Raw genomic sequence first — 20,288 nt, 5'->3', positions numbered from 1 at the left:
TTTGAGAAGACGTTTGAAGCACGACCGAAGAGACTTTCCATCGTATTTGACACGGCTCATGCTTTTAATCTGAAACTCTATAAAGAAGGCGACATGGCGAGGTGTACAACTTTAAATGAGCTTATACCAAGGTCTGTGTGAATACTTAATTCTGATTGGCTGGCAGGTGTAGGTTATAACTTATAACCTACACCTAGAAAAACAAGTTCGGTCAAATTGCCTGATAACTTGAATATCATTGCGCTGGATCAACTGCCAGGTGGTAACCACGGCAACGGAGATTCACAGAAGAACGAGCCGGCTACAGAGGGTGGCAACATGAGTGATTTTGTAATTTATTTTAATGTATTTGGTGAATTTAACAATTTTGATGACTGGGATGCAGAAGAGGAGAGAAAAGAAAATGAAAAGAAAACAGAGAAACGGCACAAGGAGGTATAGAATATCTAGATTCTAGAATATCGGACTAGAATATCTCCCGTATCTCAGGTCCGCCCTACTTACTGGAGAAGTCAACACTGTGTCCATTGCATAAGGACCTTATGGGACGGTAGTGATTGTTCCAGGTATTAGTCAGACCCTCAGGTGTTAAGCCGGGCATACACTGTGCGATTATCGGCTCGTTTTGAGCCGATTTTCCAGTCGTGCGACTATTTTTTGGATCGGGACGGATTTTGACCCAATCGTTGGTCATGCCTCCTGCAGTATACGTGGGGTAACGACGAGAGATTAACACCTCACGACGAGCTCCCGATCACAAATCGTGAGGTCGCAAGAAAATCAAGCGTGTTTGAAATCCTGGTCGCTCCTCGTGAAGGCATCGCACAGTTGAAGCAGTGCTGCGATACGATTTGCCTCATCCTTTCGCAGAGAGCATGGCCAATCTCTGATGTCACGTCAAAAACTATTATTTGTAGTTTAAGTGTTGCAAATTCACATTACAAATCAGGTTTTAATAGCAGAAAAAAAAGACAGCATTTCCACGTCGCCGCGTACCCTACGCCGTAGGCTCTCCGTTGGTGTAACGCGGGACCATAAATCAGCCTTTACTGTGCGCTCTGTGCGCTGTTCTGAACACAAAGATTTTTTCTTTTTGCGGGGACGACGGGACGGGTTCCTCCGCCGAGACACAATTTTTGCGGTATGCGTTCATTGTTGTGTCTAAAAATGATGCGCAGTGCCCACCCAATCAGAAACGGTACAGATATTTAGGGATTTTTTTTATGTATATAAAAAAATAAAATTATAAAAAAATAAAGGATCCCCGTAACCTTTGATCGGGTGGGCAGGACGCACATTTGGGTGGTGGGCACAGCCCACCCCTGCCCCAAAACCGGCCTCGAGTTCCAGTACACAGAGGTCCGACGTGAGGATTATGATCGTATAGTGTGAGCAGACGGGTCACATCCGAGCATCGGGTCGTACAGTGTGAGAACATAAATCGTGGGCTGTGAACTTTTGAACTCTGCGATCTAGTCGTGCAGTGTGAGATGGAGCAGTCTCAAACGATTTAAAATATCGCACAGTGTATGCCCAGCTTTACCAAGGAAACTGAGTTATGGCTTGTTAAAAAACTTTGTAACTTACCAGTTTACAACGGCTGCAGACGAGAGATGAATTACTAGTCCGCTCAGCCGCTCAGCTGTGGCTTGTTATAAAGCTAAGGATTTCAACTGAAAACACATTAAAGCATGAATAATTGATTTAATATTGATGTTTTTTAGTAAGTGACCTTGGTGTAAGCGGCATAATGCCATTCGAGGTGTACATTATCATAAATATATGGACGACGCGGGGGCATGAACTGTTTTGCTTCCGCAAAGTTATCCCTTACATATACTCTGGAAGCCTGCGGTAAACTCAATCTCACGAAATCAACCGAGGAGGCAGCGCGAGGAGGTGCTATGCTTCTGCACCCTTTTTCGAGTCAACCAAACCCCATATGACACTGAGACAAAACTGGGCTTCAAACCACCTCTGTGCGGTTCCTCTTACACGGTTATCATCAGGCCTCCCAGTCTTGCTTTTATCTGTTTCTTTGTTCTTTTTAAGTCTCTCTATTAAAATTGAAAAAAAGAAAATATAGGGATATATATGATATTAAAAGTAGAAAAACTCCTATTAAGCCTTTGGACGAGTCAATATTCGGAACAAAAACAGAAGGCAGAGCTTTGTGTGACTTCCAGATTTAATTGTTTGTGAGCAGGCGGTCCCATGCAGATGTTTTATCGGGTGTAAGGGGGCGCCTGGGTCCTAGACTGTCTGTTTGTGTCATTAAAACTGTGATAGACTAAGAGAAGGGAGCCTAAGACTTCTGCACAGTACTGTATTTGTATATTCATATGTAAATGCATAACCAATTTAAACCTAAACATCAGTACGGATAAATAATTAGTTATTCTATTATAAAGTTCATTTTTCATGTTCTACCAGAAGAACAGTGTGGTAGTGTGTCAGAGGAACTGCAGCTGAGACCACAACAGTAAACGGCGCCTGAACGCTGAGTCCTGGAGGCCCAACCTCCTTTATCAAGATGCAGATGCTGCAGGTGCTGTAGATGCTGCAGGTGCTGTAGATGCTGCAGGTGCTGTAGATGCTGCAGGTGCTGCAGGTGCTGCAGGTGCTGCAGGTGCTGTAGATGCTGCAGGTGCTGCAGGTGCTGCAGGTGCTGTAGATGATGCAGATGATGCAGGTGCTGCAGATGATGCAGATGCTGCAGATGCTGCAGATGATGCAGGTGCTGCAGATGCTGCAGGTGCTGCAGGTGCTGCAGGTGCTGTAGATGATGCAGATGATGCAGGTGCTGCAGATGATGCAGATGCTGCAGATGCTGCAGATGATGCAGGTGCTGCAGATGCTGCAGGTGCTGCAGATGCTGCAGGTGCTGCAGATGATGCAGGTGATGCAGATGCTGCAGGTGCTGCAGATGATGCAGGTGCTGCAGATGATGCAGATGCTGCAGGTGCTGCAGATGCTGCAGGTGCTGCAGATTATGCAGGTGCTGCAGATGCTGCATGTGCTGTAGGTGCTGCAGGTGCTGCAGATGATGCAGGTGCTGCAGGTGCTGCAGGTGTTACAGATGATGCAGATGCTGCAGATGCTGCAGGTTCTGCAGATGCTGCAGGTGTTGCAGATGATGCAGATGCTGCAGGTGCTGCAGATGCTGCAGATGATGCAGATGCTGCAGGTGCTGCAGATGCTGCAGGTTCTGCTGATGCTGCAGGTGCTGCAGATGCTGCAGATGCTGCAGATGCTGCAGGTGATGCAGATGCTGCAGATGCTGCAGATGATGCAGGTGCTGCAGGTGCTGCAGATGATGCAGATGCTGCAGGTTCTGCAGATGATGCAGGTGATGCAGATGCTGCAGATGCTGCAGGTGATGCAGGTGATGCTGCAGCTGCAGATGATGCAAGTGAGTGCTTAGGATCTCCCAGATCCTCTGTGGAGCTGAAAACCTCAGAAGTCTTTCTGGTCCCTGTGGAACTGATACTCAGCAGAATCTGGGAAGTTCTGGAAACATGTTTCTCTTTTCTTTTTTTTTTTTGTCTGCACACATATTAATGGTTAATACCATGCTGGTTATGTGCATTTTTATATAAAATACATGTGATATATATATATATATATTTTAATATGTCACATATATTTATAAAAAAGCAGAGAAAAAAAATACAGACACGAAACAGACACCGAACCGGCAGAAACATGAGCAGCAACCGTCCCAGGTCCCGAGACCCAATCACAACTAAGCTAAGCTACCGCGACCAACTAACCCCCTAAACTACAGAGGGAGCATGCAGGTGAATGGGCCGATGTAAATGTCTGTGTGGCTATGTGGCTATGTGTGTGTGTGTGTGTATGTCTGTGTGGCGGTCTGTGTAGCCGCCTGTTCTTCCTGCAGACACTGAGGTCCTTTGATGTGTGTGTGGAGATGATGACCATGTTCTACCACACGGTGGTGGCCAGTGCACTCTTTTTTGCTGCTGTGTGTTGGGGAGGCAGCCTTGCAATCAAAAACACCAGGGGCCTCATGTACAAAGGGTGCGTACGCACAAAAACATGGCGTACGCCCTTTTCCACGCAAACGTTCAGATGAATCAAGAGTGAAATGACCGTGGAAATGTGCGGTGCCCGACGCCAACTTCATGGCTGGCGTACGCACGTTTCCACAGCTATTGGTCCGTTGGCGACACTTAGTGGTGATGCTGGGAAACTGTTAATAATGTGAAAACAAGTAGCCCTCAGAGTGATGTGCACATCAGAGACACACTGATGAACAATTAACACATTCAACTGTCTGCCATTACACAAGTGGATATAAAAGCAAAGTGGTGCAGAAATACCGTTAACAACAATGGCAGCTTTGGCAGTGTTAGAAGATATCACAAATGGCGCAGTAAGGAGAGAAAGAATATTTAGCCGGTTTTCCTAATGTAATCGGAGCTATCGACGGCACACACATTGCTATAAAAGCACCATCACTGGATGAATATGTGTACGTTAACAGGAAGCATTTTCATTCCATTAATGTACAGATTATATGATTAATTTATGTTATTTGTGAAGTTATTTCTTGGAAAAAGGGGCAGATCAGATAAGATTCTTCTTCTTTCTGCTTGCTTTTCATTCACGAGTTAAGAATATTTGTATTTGTATTGAATTATTTTGTTTTCTTGAATGAAATAAAGAATATTAAAAAAAAAAAAAAAATATGTCACAGGTGTCAAACTGAATCCCAGAAGGGCCGGTGCCCTGCATGTTTTAGACGTTTCACTGCTTTAACACACCTGATTCTAATTAATGATCATCACCAGCTTGTCATCAAAGTCTGGATAGTTCTGTTGATGACACAGCTCCTTGTATCATGGTGCAATTAAACAGGGAAACCGGCCCTCGAGGGCCTATTTAAATACATTTGCATATTTAAATGGGGGCGTGGACAGGGAGGAGTCTGGTACTCCTACACGTGCGCTCAATTCCACGTTGATTGGGATGTACAAAGGAAATGTGCTTGGATTCATGCCTACGCACAGTTTGGGCCCTCATTTATCAACCGTGCGTACGCACAGATCTGTGCGTAAAGCGTGCGTACGAGCATTTCCACGCAAAGTATGGTATTTATCAACATGTATTTGTGCGCAGAAAAACGTGTAAATATACGCACAGCTCCGACCATGCGTACGCACAAAACCTAGTGGTAGAACAGTGAAACTACAAATAGAACCCATTAAAAGAGTCTCAAACTTTACATGTGAAGTTTGAGATCGCTGTGACTGAACGGGGAACATGTGCACATGTTCCCCGTTTCCTCCAATTAATAAAAATTCTCCATAAGTAATTCAGACATTTTGAATAATTGGTGTGACAAGCTATAAAAGACAGCTTTGGCAGGACGACCTGAAAAGAAAATACAAGTACCATGGCTTATCTTGCACTGTTGGAGGATTTAGAGACCGTGCGCTCCGCAAAAACACGCTCCGCAGAGAGCGCGTTTTCAAAGAGCGCGCTGATCTGTTCAGTGAGCGCACGGAGCGGCTGCTCAGCAGGTACCGCTTCCCCAAAAACATTCTGATGGATCTATGCTGTGATTTACAACTCCATCCCAGTCACATCCAGCTCCTGTCCACCCTGGGATGTTTGTCCACCGGAACATTTCAGATTGGAGACATGCGGCATTTCGCAGCAGAATCATGCCGGCAGTATTGTATGCAATAATTTCTCTGGCCCTAATTTACACCCAGTTTCCATACACACATCACCAACAAGCCCAAATTAAACGAGGATTTCACGCCATCGCCGGATTCCCAAACATAATTGGAGCTATATTGCACCCAAATCGCAATAAAAGCACCATCACACAATGAATTTAGTTACGTGGACATGAATGGATTTCATTCAATCAATGCACAAATAATCTGCGATGCAACTATGTCTCTGTTGCCCGTCGTTGCCCAGTGACCTGGAGGAATGCAACACTCATTTATTCTGCAGAACAGCTTTATTGGTGTTTGCACCTCCAAGCAGGAGCTTTTGACTCCAACCAAATCTTAATTTATATGGATAATCTTCCAAGAAATATATCAAACATGGTCAACATAATTATTTTACAAGCCAAATATCACATACATAAATGCAAATGGAATAACAGCAAACCCTCCATTGTACAACTGAAAAATGAATGTAAACTGTACTTAGCATCTCTTAAACCAGTGTTTCTCAATCCTGCTCCTCATGGGCCCCTGTCCTGCATGTTTTAGATGCTACCCTGCTTCAGCACACCGTGATAAAAGTACCTGTGTCATCCACAGAGCTGTGCAGGCCTTGGTGACAAGCTAATTAGGACCTTTAATTAGAATCAGGTGTGTTGGTTCAGGGAAACATCTAAAACATGATGCAGGACAGGGGCCCACGAGGAGCAGGATTGAGAAACACTGTGAAAAAAACGATATTGCCAAAAGCTTATCTGAAACGATGTCTTTGTTTCTTCATTTTTATTAATACACTTCCCATAGCTTGTCAGTAAATGTATCTTTTTTTTTTTTTTTTGCTCTCAACCCCCCCAAATGTTGAATATTTGTAGATAATTGATTATTTTGTTTCATTTGCCTTTTGTTGTAAACTCTACAGAATTTTGTTCAATAAAGTTTGAAAACTTCCAAGCGGGAGCTGTTGTTGCTCCATATATGGTCAATTGGATGCGTTTCTGTATGCAAATGACGGTAACCGTGCACGAGCACGGCAATTTAGAACAGGTGGGATTTATCATCACTGATGTGCGTACGACCAGCGTCCGCACGTTTGATAAATCCGGATTTTTTTGTACTTACACACATTCTAAATTTCACTCCTACGACAGAATTTAGGACCTTTTCTACGCACTGTTGATAAATGAGGGCCCAGGATACTGGACAAACTGGTCAAAAAAGCGGGCTCAGTGTTGGGCAGGAGTGTGGACCCTGTAAGATCTGTGGTGGAGAGGGGCACACTGAACAAACTGAGAGCTATAATGGACAATAGCAGACACCCTCTCCACAGCATCCTGGAGCCACAGAGGAGCAGGAGCAGCTGCAGCGGTCGGCTCCGCTCACTGCGCTGCAGAACGGAGCGATTCAGGAGATCCTTCATCCCCACAGCCATAAGACTGTTTAATGCCTCCTGAACTCAGTCTCACACACTCACCTCTGCCACAACTGGACTATATTTTAGTTTTCACTTTACATGATATTTTTAAACCTTATATTTCATGTTTATTTTAATATTAATGTGCTTTTATTGTCTGAGTGAAAGTGTGGTTTATTTTTATGTTTTGATTAGCTGCTGGACAGTTGAATTTCCCTTCGGGGATGAATATAATATATGTCTGTGTAGCTGTGTGTGTGTGTGTGTGTGTGTGTGTGTGTGTGTGTGTGTGTGTGTGTGTGTGTGTGTGTGTGTGTGTGTGTGTGTGTGTGTGTGTGTGTGTGTTTCTCTTTTCTAATTGGTTAACAGATAAATAGGTAATAATGCAGTTATTGTTGTCCGTCTGAAGTTTCATCTGAACAACGACTGACAGAGGAGTTTCTGAGGTTGCTGACGGCGCTGGATGTGAAGAGCATCCGGACCAGAATCCCGGCTCTTCCTGAGACGCGGTGAGGATCACATCTGCAGCAGCTGCAGCCTCCTCGACTCTGTGGTTTCACAGCTTTTAAATGGCTCTTGTGTTGCAGCTCCACCGCCGCTTCACCATGGCTGAGTTCCCCAACAGCAGCGCAGGAGCCGCCGCCGAGGAGCAACGCTGCATCCTCAGCGACCAGATGGGCCCCTTCACCGTCCTCTACATCCTGGTCCTCCTGGTGGGTCTGCCGGGGAACCTGCTATCAGCCTGGGCCTTCATCCGGGGGCCCAGATCCCAGGTGGGTCAAGAACCGCTCCCCCAACACACCGCTGCTGGTGTCTTTCCCTTCTGGCGTTGCTGAACCCCATGAACGCGGAAGGGGGTACTTGATTAGTCCTACATCATTAGTTTTGCTTTCGGTTTAATTTTATGGAAGAGTATTAGGGCCATGCAGGAGAAAAAATATTTGAGAGAAGATTTTTTTTTATTTTGCACTTTGAGAAAAAAGTCGAAATGTTGAGAAAAAAGTCGAAATGTCGAGATTAATGTTGAAGTACAATTTTGAGAATAAAGTCGAAATTTCACCTTTTTTTGGAACATTTCACCTTTGAAAGAGACACATTCAGAGCATCATGGGAAAATTTGGAGTTACAGATTTAAAAAAAAAAAAAAGAAAAAAAAAAAGTAGATAAATCAGTCAGAACCGTCCGACTTTTTTCTCAAAATTGTACTTCAACATCATTCTCGACATTTCGACTTTTTCTCGACATTTCGACTTTTATCTCGAAATTGTACTTCAACATTAATCCGGACATTTCAACTTTTTTCTTGAGATTTCGACTTTTTTCTCGAAGTGCATAATGAAAAAAAAAAATCTTCCTCCTCCTCTCGTACGTTCGCGGGGACGCGAACGTACGGTGCACGCCGCCGCGTACCCTACGCCGTCGATTTAACGCGGAACCATAGATCAGGCTTAACGCGCGCGCATTTGTCAGTTTTCTTTTCGTCTTTTCAACTGAGCATGCAAACACATAAACTGAGGGTGCAATGCTTATGCATCCTCATAGAACCGGGCCTGCCCGGATTTGTGCTTTTTGGGGGGCATGATAGCTTTCCACCATCTAGCTACTGTACATCTAGTCCAGCTGTGCTCTCACGTTTGTGTAGCGCGCTGCTCACTCGCACAGAGCTGGGTGGACCAAACCATTTTTAAGAAGGGAAGGGGCAAAGGGAATTATCAAAGTAATTTAAATAAGAGAATATTGTGTGACTGGTGGCTGTTTGAATTTGGATTCATTAGTATGAGTATATATTGTGTATTATGTATGCATAATCATTTTTTCATAGGTTACTGGGGGGGGCCGTGTGTGGGCCCTTGTGGGCTGTGGGCCCTTGTAATTGTCACCACCTTTCCCCCCTATACGACGGCGCTGCCAAGGACACATATCATACTATCTTGAATGCTTATGATGTACGGTGTAACTGTTTTTGAAACTAAACGGGGTTAAGAGACGTGTTAACAACGTTTGTGTGACTGTAGATGATAGGCGACGGGGCGATATGTGACATTGAACTTAGTGGTTTGAGGTGAACAATGAGCCGAGACGAAGAAACATGAAGTGAGAGGAAGAAACTCGCGCTGAGGTGAGACGGAGGTCACGTGACTGAATGTTGGAGTTATCAGCATGGGGACTTCCTGCCAGCGCGACCATCAGACCAGACTTCCTGTCTGTGAAACGTAGCTGCGGACGTTAAAGTTGAGCACGTTAACTCTGGGATCCATAGTGACAGACTTTTGCCCCTGGTGGTCGGTACAGGAACTGCACCCGTGGAAAAGTGGAAGTTGTCACTTGGTTGTCACTTGCCCTCCCACAGAGATATTTAGTCGTAAATACATTTTTGTCGTAAATGTAGTTGTAAGTTTAATTCTTGTGATTCGACCCGTTTCGGAGCCAGTCGGTAGCAGATCGGTTGCATGTCTTTACCAGGTTGGTAGCATGTCGCTAGCAGGACTGTAGCATGTTGTTAGCAGGTCGGTAGCAGGTTGATAGCATGTTGGTAGCAGGTCGGTAGCAGGTTGATAGCATGTTGTTAGCAGGTTGGTAGCAGGTTGATAGCATGTTGGTAGCAGGTCGGTAGCAGGTTGATAGCATGTTGGTATCATGTCGGTATCATAACGGTAGCATGTAGGTAGCATGTTGGTAGCTGGTCGGTAGCAGGTCGATAGCAGGTAGCTGGTGAGTAACAGCTCGGTAGCAGGTCGGTAGCAAGTCGGTAGTAGGTCGGTAGCAGGTCGGTATCATGTCGGTACCATGTCGATAGCAGGTTGGTATAAGGTCGGTAGCATGTCGGTAGGAGGTAGGTAGCATGTTGGTAGCATGTCAGTAGCTGGGTGGTATCATGTCGGTATCATGTCGGTAGCAGGTCGGTATCATGTCGGTAGCATGTCAGTAGCAGGTCAGTAGCAGATTGTTAGCAAGTCGGTATAAGGTCGGTAACAGGTCGATAGCATGATGGTAGCAGATCGATAGCAGGTCGGTAGCAGATCGGTAGCAGGTCGATAGCAGGTTGGTAGCATGTCTTTATCATGTCGGTAGCAGGTTGGTAGCATGTCTTTATCATGTCGGTAGCAGGTCGGTAGCAGGTCGGTACGGCCCTTGTGCTGACATGTCTGGTTGTGTTTCAGCAGCGCCACAGCGCCACCGTCTACCTGGTCAACCTGCTGCTGGCCGACCTCCTGCTGCTGCTGGCGCTGCCCTTCAAGGTCCTGAAGGACCTCGGCGTGGCGCCCTGGAGGCTCATGGTGTTCCACTGCCAGGCCAGTGCGGTTAGCATCTACATCAGCCTGTACGCCTCCGTCGCCTTCCTGGCCTTCCTCATCACCAACCGCTACCTGCAGGTGAGACGGCAGCATGGGTCCTGGGATCAGGGTGGTACCGGCCCCCCACCGCCGGCTGGGTCGGGGGTCTCATGGTGGACTCCCCTCTCTTGCAGGACCGCCACACCGTGCGCTCCCTGCGCCTGCAGGAGGCCGGCTTCGCCTGGCTGCTGTCGGTGGTCGTCTGGACGCTGCTGCTGCTCATCATGGTGCCCAACATGGCTCTGCCCATCAAGGAGGTCCAGGTACCCAATCACTGCGGTCCATCAGCGCCGCCGTGACTATAGGGACTATAGGGAACGGCATCACAATAGTAGGTCCTGTAGGGACCGGCATCACAATAGTAGGTCCTGTAGGGACCGGCATCACAATAGTAGGTCCTGTAGGGACCAGTATCGCAATAGTAGGCCCTATAGGGACCAGCATCACAATAGTAGGTCCTGTAGGGACCGGCATCACAATAGTAGGTCCTGTAGGGACCGGCATCACAATAGTAGGTCCTGTAGGGACCAGTATCGCAATAGTAGGCCCTATAGGGACGGGCATCACAATAGTAGGTCCTGTAGGGACCGGCATCACAATAGTAGGTCCTGTAGGGACCGGCATCACAATAGTAGGTCCTGTAGGGACCGGCATCACAATAATAGGTCCTATAGGGACCAGCATCACAATAGTAGGTCCTGTAGGGACCGGCATCACAATAGTGGGTCGTTTAGGGACCAGCATCACAATAGTAGGTCCTGTAGGGACCGGCATCACAATAGTAGGTCCTGTAGGGACCAGCATCACAATAGTAGGTCCTGTAGGGACCGGCATCACAATAGTAGGTCCTGTAGGGACCGGCATCACAATAGTAGGTCCTGTAGGGACCAGCATCACAATAGTAGGTCCTGTAGGGACCGGCATCACAATAGTAGGTCCTGTAGGGACCAGTATCGCAATAGTAGGCCCTATAGGGACCGGCATCACAATAGTAGGTCCTGTAGGGACCGGCATCACAATAATAGGTCCTATAGGGACCAGCATCACAATAGTAGGTCCTGTAGGGACCGACATCACAATAGTGGGTCGTTTAGGGACCAGCATCACAATAGTAGGTCCTGTAGGGACCGGCATCACAATAGTAGATCATATAGGGACCAGCATCACAATAGTAGGTCCCATAGGGACCGGCATCACAATAGTAGGTCCTATAGGGACCAGCATCACAATAGTAGGTCCTGTAGGGACCAGCATCACAATAGTAGGTCCCATAGGGACCGGCATCACAATAGTAGGTCCTATAGGGACCAGCATCACAATAGTAGGTCCTGTAGGGACCAGCATCACAATAGTAGGTCCTGTAGGGACCGGCATCACAATAGTAGGTCCTGTAGGGACCGGCATCACAATAATAGGTCCTATAGGGACCAGCATCACAATAGTAGGTCCTGTAGGGACCGGCATCACAATAGTGGGTCGTTTAGGGACCAGCATCACAATAGTAGGTCCTGTAGGGACCGGCATCACAATAGTAGATCATATAGGGACCAGCATCACAATAGTAGGTCCCATAGGGACCGGCATCACAATAGTAGGTCCTATAGGGACCAGCATCACAATAGTAGGTCCTGTAGGGAACGGCATCATAATAGTAGATCCTATAGGGACTGGCATCACAATAGTAGGTCCTATAGGGACCAGCATCACAATAGTAGATCATATAGGGACCAGCATCACAATAGTAGGTCCTGTAGGGAACGGCATCATAATAGTAGATCCTATAGGGACCAGCATCACAATAGTAGGTCCTGTAGGGACCGGCATCACAATAGTAGGTCCCATAGGGACCGGCATCACAATAGTAGGTCCTATAGGGACCAGCATCACAATAGTAGGTCCTGTAGGGAACGGCATCACAATAGTAGGTCCTATAGGGAACGGCATCATAATAGTAGGTCCTGTAGGGACCGGCATCACAATAGTGGGTCGTTTAGGGACCGGCATCACAATAGTAGGTCCTGTAGGGACCGGCATCACAATAGTAGGTGCTATAGGGGCCGGCATCACAATAGTAGATACTATAGGGACCAGCATCACAATAGTAGGTCATGTAGGGACCGGCATCACAATAGTAGGTCCTATAGGGACCAGCATCACAATAGTAGGACCTGTAAGTCATGTTTTTTTACTTTACATACTTTACAAGAGATTATAATTGCGCTGTGGTCTATCATAAAATCTTACATGAAGATTCAGTCACATTTCACGATAATAGAATAAAGGAAGGCATTAAATTCCAGGGGTCGACATGTTCCTTGACCCTGTACTTGTATCACCTGTAAATTCCAGGAGCAGCGCTACCTGAGCTGCTCTTCGCTGAAGAAGGACATCAGCCTCCACTGGCACACCCTGGCCGTCTTCCTCTGCACCGCGCTGTTCGTCAACGCCTCCGCCGCCGTGCTGGTGTCCAGCGGCCTGGCCCTCAAGCGGCTGCTGCACAGCCGCGGCGACGCCAGGCTCTGGGCGGACGCCAGGCAGGTGGAGGTGAGTGTGGCGGCCATAGCGGGGGCCTACATCCTCAGCTTCGTACCCTACCACGTGGTGCGGACGCCGTACACGCTGGCACAGGCCAAGGTCATCACGGACTGCCAGACCAAGAGGCAGCTGTTCCTGGGGAAGGAGACGACGCTGCTGCTGAGCGTCCTGCACGTCTGCTTCGACCCCCTGCTCTTCTTCTACCTCCACCAACCCTTCAGAGCGACGGTCAGGAAGATGTTCCCCTGCTTCGGAGGCCGGGCTACTGCTGCTGTAGATGCTAATGCTGTAGATGCTGCTGGTGCTGTAGATGCTGCTGATGCTGTAGAAGATGCTTATGATGCTGTAGATGCTAATCCTGATGCTGTAGACGATGCTGCTGATGAAATAATGCTGCCGACGATCTTTACGCAGCAGGAAGCTGCTTTCTGATCACACATCTACTTCAACAAGTGCAGATACATGGAGCCAGCATCTCCATGTGTGTCGTATCTGGACTGAAAGCTGGCTACTTGGGTACAGACTGGATGTGAGCTTGAATATGTCTCCAGTATTAGATTAGATTAGATTCAACTTCATTGTCATTGCACATGTCAAAAGTAGAGGGCAACGAAATGCAGTTAGCATCTAACCAGAAGATTATTACGGACCTCAAAGGTCCACGAAACCTATGTGGGTCAAACATTGAACCAATCAGGGATACCGGTGGACTAAATGGGCTTAGGGTAGGAGATGGATGAACTGTGTGGATCCCAGCTGAGCCCCAAACTGAAGACCATGTAAATCCCCCTCGGAGTCCATTTGCACAAAGATGAGTAGCACCACCGGAGACCCTGTGGACAAACCCGCTCAGGACTTATTTTACGGTATGTTCTTAGCTCACTTGGGTCAAACGTAAAACTACCGGCTGGGAGAGACTTCCGTTTGCCTTAAAACATTTATAAAAATGTAATTTTATTCACAAAATAACTGTTAAGAGTCCAGGACTCTGGTCTGTGTGAATAGATCCAAGTCTACCAAAGCGTACCGGTATTCAGGAATTAAGAAATCACAGCCGTTTTAACATTGATGTGTCTTTACTGTTCCTGAAAGCTCACAGTTGGTTTGGAGCTTGTTATGAACTCTCATATTCATGATTATAGTTGTTGACAATGATCATCCTCCCTCTTCAGAGTATTCTTGACGTCTGTTGATCTTCTTCACCGATTATAAGATTCTGGTCTAAACAGCTGACAGATGCCGACTCAGAACCAGACTTTTTAGTTTAGGGATAAGTTGACCTGGTCCAGTATTGTCGTTATATATAGTATATACCAAGACAAAAAATAATAACACAATAAAATAAATAATAATAATAATAATAATAATAATAATAATAATAATAATAATAATAATAATAATAATAATAATAATAATAATAATAATAGTAATAATAATAATAATAATAATAATAATAGCCCAGCCATTATGCTGTTAAAGGTTGTTAAACATGTTTTAAAACTCATTGAAGGAACCCTGCCGGACTGCCCCTGTGACGTCAGCCTGCTGTGTGGCGACAGAACCAGCAGATGGTAGAGTTTACAGAGTTTCAGTCCATCGCCGTATTTATGTATTCTTCCATGCAAACATGAACTCATTCAGTCTCGACTTCTGAAGTGAAAACCTCAGAACTCAACACCGACAGCTGTTTTGAACCGCATTTTTAAAACACGATACCATCTGAGAGCCTGGACTCTTAACTGGAACGCTGCCTTGTTGTTTAGTGGTAGTTTATTGTCTTACATGATTTTATCTGTTTCTGTTTTAAGCACTTTGTATTATACACTTAGAAATATACTATAACAAATAAAGGTTTTTATTTAAAGATATAGCTTTTTAAAGTTGTGTAATGTGGCAAATGTCCAAACAGGGCCGGTTCTAGAAAATGATGACTACGGTGCATCTCAGATCAGAGGGGGTGCACATGCCTGGCACGTTAATCAACACTAAATTATGCATTTTCCCATAATTTCAAGCGGAATGATACTAGCTAAACAAGAATATTTAAAGTGTATGTCAAATTCTTTATTGCAGCAATATTGCTGCAGAACAAAGAAAATGCTACATTTAGTCTGGGCTACCTCACCCATCAGACAATCTAGCAACAGAAAATAAAACATAGCAACAAAAATAAATATAACCAGAAATATACAGGACTGTCTTAGAAATTAGAATATTGTGATAAAGTCCTTTATTTTCTGTAATGCAAAAATGTCATACATTCTGGATTCATTAAAAATCAACTGAAATATTGCAAGCCTTTTATTATTTTAATATTGCTGATCATGGCGCGTCGCCGCGTACCCTACGCTGTAGGCTACAACGTCGATTTAACGCGGAACCATAAATCAGGCTTAACGCGCGCGCATTCGTCAGTTTTCTTTTCGTCTTTTCAACTGAGCATGCAAACACATAAACTGAGGGTGCAATGCATGCTTATGCACCCTCGTAGAACCGGGCCCGTGTCCAAATATGTCAGAAAATACTCAGAAATATGGAAGTTTGGATCCATCCATTAGCTTCAGCCCACAGGTTTGGGTCGTGGAGGTGGAACCCTCTTCCAGGAGGATAAACCACAGGACTTTCCCCCGGTGGACAAACCTGAAAACCTCCTCCAGGTCCATCCAGGAGCCCCCCCAACCAGATACTGATGGTTACAGTAATTGGTCTGGCCAGCCAAACGCTTCTCCTGGTGAGAACTCTTTTCTCACAAACGCTTCCACTGGTACAGAAGGTACGTAATGATGCAACATTATTCCTTCAGTTCAAACTGTGGAAATTTCTTGAATTAGTGGACCACAGAATTCTGCAAATTATGTGGAAATTAGCTCATAAGAACATTTTGCCATTTAATATACAGAAGAAAATTAAAAAAAAGAGAGAAAATAAGTATAACTTAAAAGGAACAGGGATCTTTAAAAAAATAAAATTCAGGACAAAATGAATGGAACGTTGTGTTTCTGTAAAAGGTATCAGTTTATGGAACAATCTGGATACAGAAGCCAAAGAATGCAAATCAAACATTACATTTAAAAGAACAATAAAAGCCAGTTTGATGAAGAAATATCTTGATAATTGTTAAGTTAGGTGGGTTTCTTGTTTCTCTCTGTCTTTTTAGCACCATTGTCCTATTTTTTTTCTTTGAATCAAAAGAGAATACGACTATCTGTGATTGACGACAGCTATTTTGTGTTATTTGTTGTAGTTTTTTTCTGTTTTTTTTTTAATTACATTTATTGAAAAGTGTTTTTTTTTAATTGCGTAATGTGTAATTTGTTTTGTTTATTTTTTTATTACATGAATTGAAATTTCATTTCTTAGGAAAAAGGGACAGATAAAATAAGCGTAGTCTTCTTTCTGTTGCCTTTCATTCAAGGAAAGAGATTTGTTGTAATTATATTGAACTGTTTAGTTTTTCTTTTCTTTAGTTTTTCTTATTACAGTAGTAAAAGAGTTAATGAATGAAATAAAGGATAAAGAAAGAAAGTCGACTCCTACGGGAGCTGCCCACGAGCCACAACTCAAAACAACCAAGATGCCTCACAAGTCCTGATAAACCCTTGGACTCCCCAGGGTTCCTAGTCCACCTCAGACAACTCGGATGGTATCCATCGATTGTAGCTCCGCCTACATTACTCTGATTGGTTGTATACCCGTCCAATGGCGTCCAGGGTAGGACTATCCCATTTTAATGAATAAAAGGGCCACATATAGAAGTTCACCTCTACAAACCTGTACCACCTACTAAAGCAGGGGGGCCCAAAGTCGGTCCTCGAGGGCCGGTGTCCTGCATGTTTTTAGATGTGTCCCTTTTTTTATCAAACCGTGATACAAGAAGCTGTGTCAACAACACAAGTATCCGGACTTTGATGACAAGGTGGTGACTACCGTTATTTAGAATCAGGTGTGTTGATGCAGGGAGACAACTAAAACATGCAGGACTGCGGCCCTCGAGGACCGACTTTGGACACCCCTGAACTAAAGGCTCAAATAATCGCCCTGTCACTTTAAGACCTGACAGTTGTCTTGGCAACGTAACTGATCTGCAAATGCAACTTAATGATCTGCTGAAATCAGTAAGATGCGACTCTGGTGGGACTCGAACCCACAACCTTTGAATGTCTGCGTCCAGCTAGAAGTCCAACGCGCTGTCCGTTGCGCCACAGAGCCTCTGGTGTCGGATTTAGATCAGCGTCTCCGTCTCTACGACGACGACTGGGGACCTCAGACTGAAGCCACCTCTGAACTGATTAATAACGTTCAACGTGTCGGAACAACAAACTGATCCTGCCTCTTTCCTTGATGGTGTGAGTTAAAAGGTTCTGATCGGAGGTCAAAGAGCAACGTGTTAAACGACCTCAATCCTCCGGGTCCGAGATGTAAAATTCTCCCTTCTAGGGGCGTTTACACAGCACTGGCGTCCAGATGAAACGGAGAGCTGTCGTCACAGACCTGTGTTGGAAGTTAAAATCTTTTGAACGTGCGACCTTGACGTTAACCCTTGTGCTGTCTTCGGTTCAAGGAAGGAGGAAGAGAAGATGGGAGGAAAGGAGGAAGGAAGAATGAAAAGAATGAAAAGAAGGAAGGAAGGAAGGAAGGAAGGAAGGAAGGAAGGAAGGAAGGAAGGAAGGAAGGAAGGAAGGAAGGAAGGAAGGAAGGAAGGAAGGAAGGAAGGAAGGAAGGAAGGAAGGAAGGAAGGAAGGAAGGAAGGAAAGAGGAGGGGAAGAAGGATACGAGAATTAGGTCATTTTGACCCGAAGACAGCACAAGGGTTAACGGAGAACAGTGACATCACCAGTGCATGTTGGGTCGGGTTCTGGCCCCAGCTGGAAGCAGCAAAGCATCATGGGTCTGAGGAGGAGACAACGTGTCTTTTAGAGATGTGTCCACGGAGGAGCTACGTGGACCAAGTCCTGTTAGAGCAGATACCTGGTCGTTGCTGCAACTTTCACGCAAACACAGCAACGTAACTGACGTGGCTCCCCTTAGCACCCAAGCTGTGGAAAAACAAACCGGTTCTCAGCTGGTTCCCAAGTTGAACGAGTTGTGAACCAGAACCAGCTCCGGAGCCGGTCTGGTGGAAAAGGGGTGCAGGTGGTTTCATGTCAGGACTGGACGTTGAGGCTGAGCTTGTGTCTCGGGGAGCCCCCTGGTGGCTACAGGGGCCCCGCCAATGTCAAATACAAGGCTGCAATTTTGGATCCACTTTATAAAAGTCTAAAAATTTGTTTTAACATCTAAAACTAAGAATCATAAAAGCATTAAAATGTGCTAAGGTCAGAACTCGGGCCCTGTGAGAATCACCAGCACCGATCCGATGACCTCGACTGTGAAACCAAACACAAACTGCGGTCGGACCAAAAATAAAGTAAAGTGAGCTTTTATCGGCTGAATCTGCCCCGAGTTTCTGTTCTGTTCTGAACTGGTCAGACCGAGATGATGTGATTAGTCCATTTAGACGGATTATGCTGGAACGGCCGCTCCACACATGTGGAGGCGACCTCACAGCAAAGGTCATGAAACCGCAGCAGAGGTCATGTGGGTCATGTTTAAAGTTGTTTTCTTCAACAGAAATTATGACTAAATATCGTCGTCAACGAACCTTAATCACCTGAGAAACACGACACACAATGAAAATGCTGGTCATGTGACGATAACGATAATAAAAACTCTGCTAAAATGTGTCTTCCTTTTCGTTGACCAAAACGAGACAAAATGTTCTAACAAAGATCCTTAATGTCCATGTTTTCAGTAGTTTCTCTGGTTTAATGTCCATGTTTTCAGTAGTTTCTCTGGTTTAATGTCCATGTTTTCAGTAGTTTCTCTGGTTTAATGTCCATGTTTTCAGTAGTTTCTCTGGTTTAGTTCTGCTGGGTGACGTTAGTCCTCAATCCCAGTCGCTGCAGCGGGGAATCAGATCCAGAAGATGCAGCTGCAGAGTTAGAGGCTGATGCCGTTAACGCAGAGCTCTAGGTTCACGTACATTAAAAACAAAGTTACATAGAGAAAAGGCGGGGATCTTCTCTGGGGCTGGAGAAGAAGAAGATCCATCTTTGGATACACTTTCCTACATAGATGTGGAAAAGAAAACCTAATGTGTCGTCGAAAAAGAAAAAGATGTGGAGAAATGTGGAAAAATAAATATGTTGTAAACTCAAATTAGAGTCTTCTGTATCTGGAATGAATGTATTCTTGAGTCTATAAGGTAACAATAATATAATAATAAGATAAACTTGTTTGAATTGTAAAACGGATTTCGCTCAATACAATCTTTGACTAAAACTAGACTAAAATGGTCCTGGAAAATTCTGACTAAAATAAGACTAAAATGCTCAGACTTTTAGTCGACTGAAACTTGACACGACTAAAAGGAGAATGAACGTGACTAAAATTAATAAAAACTAAAATGATAGCTGGACCAAAAGACTAGATTGAAACAGGCTGACAACAACAACACTAGTCATGTTTCCGTCTCAGTGTTAAACGAAGATAATAACGACTAGAAACTGAACAACGTTCAGGAAGAAAAGAGGAAATCTGCAAGGACTGAAACCTGAGGCCGGGGAACGCGGACGTCTAACGAGGTTAAGACTCAGCTACGCACAGACAGAACAGATAAACCAGTTCCAGAACCGTCTCTGGAGCTCATTCTGGACCAGACCGCCAGATCCGACTCCGGCCTGGAATGGAAACTTTTTGTTTGTGCTGTGATGATTGTTGACTCTTCTTTTGTCCCACCTCTGGACTCTGGAGACGAGGATCAGCACCTCCGGACCTCAGAACCAAGGTTCTGAGACGGGAAAGGGAGGAGATGGACTGACGGATTGAGTTCTGGGGACTCTGACGAGTGGGCTGAGCCAATAGGCAGTTGGACTTGACAGTGACCCGTACAGTTACCCCAAGAACCAGTGGTCTATGGACATTAATATTTGGTACAGTTTCCCCAAGAACCAGTGGTTCATGGACATTAATATTTGGTACAGTTTCCCCAAGAACCAGTGGTCCATGGACATTAATATTTGGCCACAAATCCAGTTTCCTGATATTTAAATTGTACTTAATTTCTATGCCGGGGAAATACATGAAGCAAATCTTGAAGGCATACAAAAGTCTTGACGCTTGATCCGACTTCAAGACAGGATTTGTTGTAGAAATTAAAGTGGTGAGGACACCGAACTTTATGATTTGACCGTTTAACGTTAGCTACCCAAAAATCCAACATTACCTGATACAAAATGGGAATCGCAAATCCACGTTTCG

The 20,288-nt window shown here is 45.1% G+C and overlaps 1 protein-coding gene and 1 non-coding gene across 3 annotated transcripts in view; one reads left to right on the top strand and one right to left on the bottom strand.

Moving 5' to 3' along the window:
- The window catches only part of gpr171 (G protein-coupled receptor 171), a 19,583-nt gene extending 3,356 nt beyond the window's left edge, over positions 1 to 16,227 (top strand). The window contains exons 2-6 of one of the 2 annotated variants that reach the window (XM_061720471.1): positions 7,529 to 7,628; positions 7,707 to 7,892; positions 10,284 to 10,493; positions 10,589 to 10,717; positions 12,804 to 16,227. In XM_061720471.1, the coding sequence (XP_061576455.1) occupies positions 7,725 to 7,892; positions 10,284 to 10,493; positions 10,589 to 10,717; positions 12,804 to 13,421 (1,125 nt within the window). In that variant the 5' untranslated portion in view covers positions 7,529 to 7,628; positions 7,707 to 7,724 and the 3' untranslated portion in view covers positions 13,422 to 16,227. Of the gene's footprint in view, positions 1 to 7,528; positions 7,629 to 7,706; positions 7,893 to 10,280; positions 10,494 to 10,588; positions 10,718 to 12,803 lie in introns of both variants that reach the window. The other variant, XM_061720470.1, reaches the window with a different exon arrangement.
- An 885-nt stretch (positions 16,228 to 17,112) lies between these two features.
- trnar-ucu (transfer RNA arginine (anticodon UCU)) lies at positions 17,113 to 17,198 on the bottom strand. Its single transcript is given in 2 exon segments — positions 17,113 to 17,148; positions 17,162 to 17,198. It is a non-coding gene; the product is annotated as a tRNA-Arg (tRNA).
- Positions 17,199 to 20,288: the final 3,090 nt, after the last annotated feature.

The sequence above is a fragment of the Cololabis saira genome, chromosome 4 (genome assembly GCF_033807715.1).
Source record: "Cololabis saira isolate AMF1-May2022 chromosome 4, fColSai1.1, whole genome shotgun sequence".
In the NCBI taxonomy this organism is placed as follows: Eukaryota; Metazoa; Chordata; class Actinopteri; order Beloniformes; family Belonidae; genus Cololabis; species Cololabis saira.
Note: the sequence above shows the minus strand (reverse complement) of the source record. Positions and strands in the feature narration are given on the sequence as shown.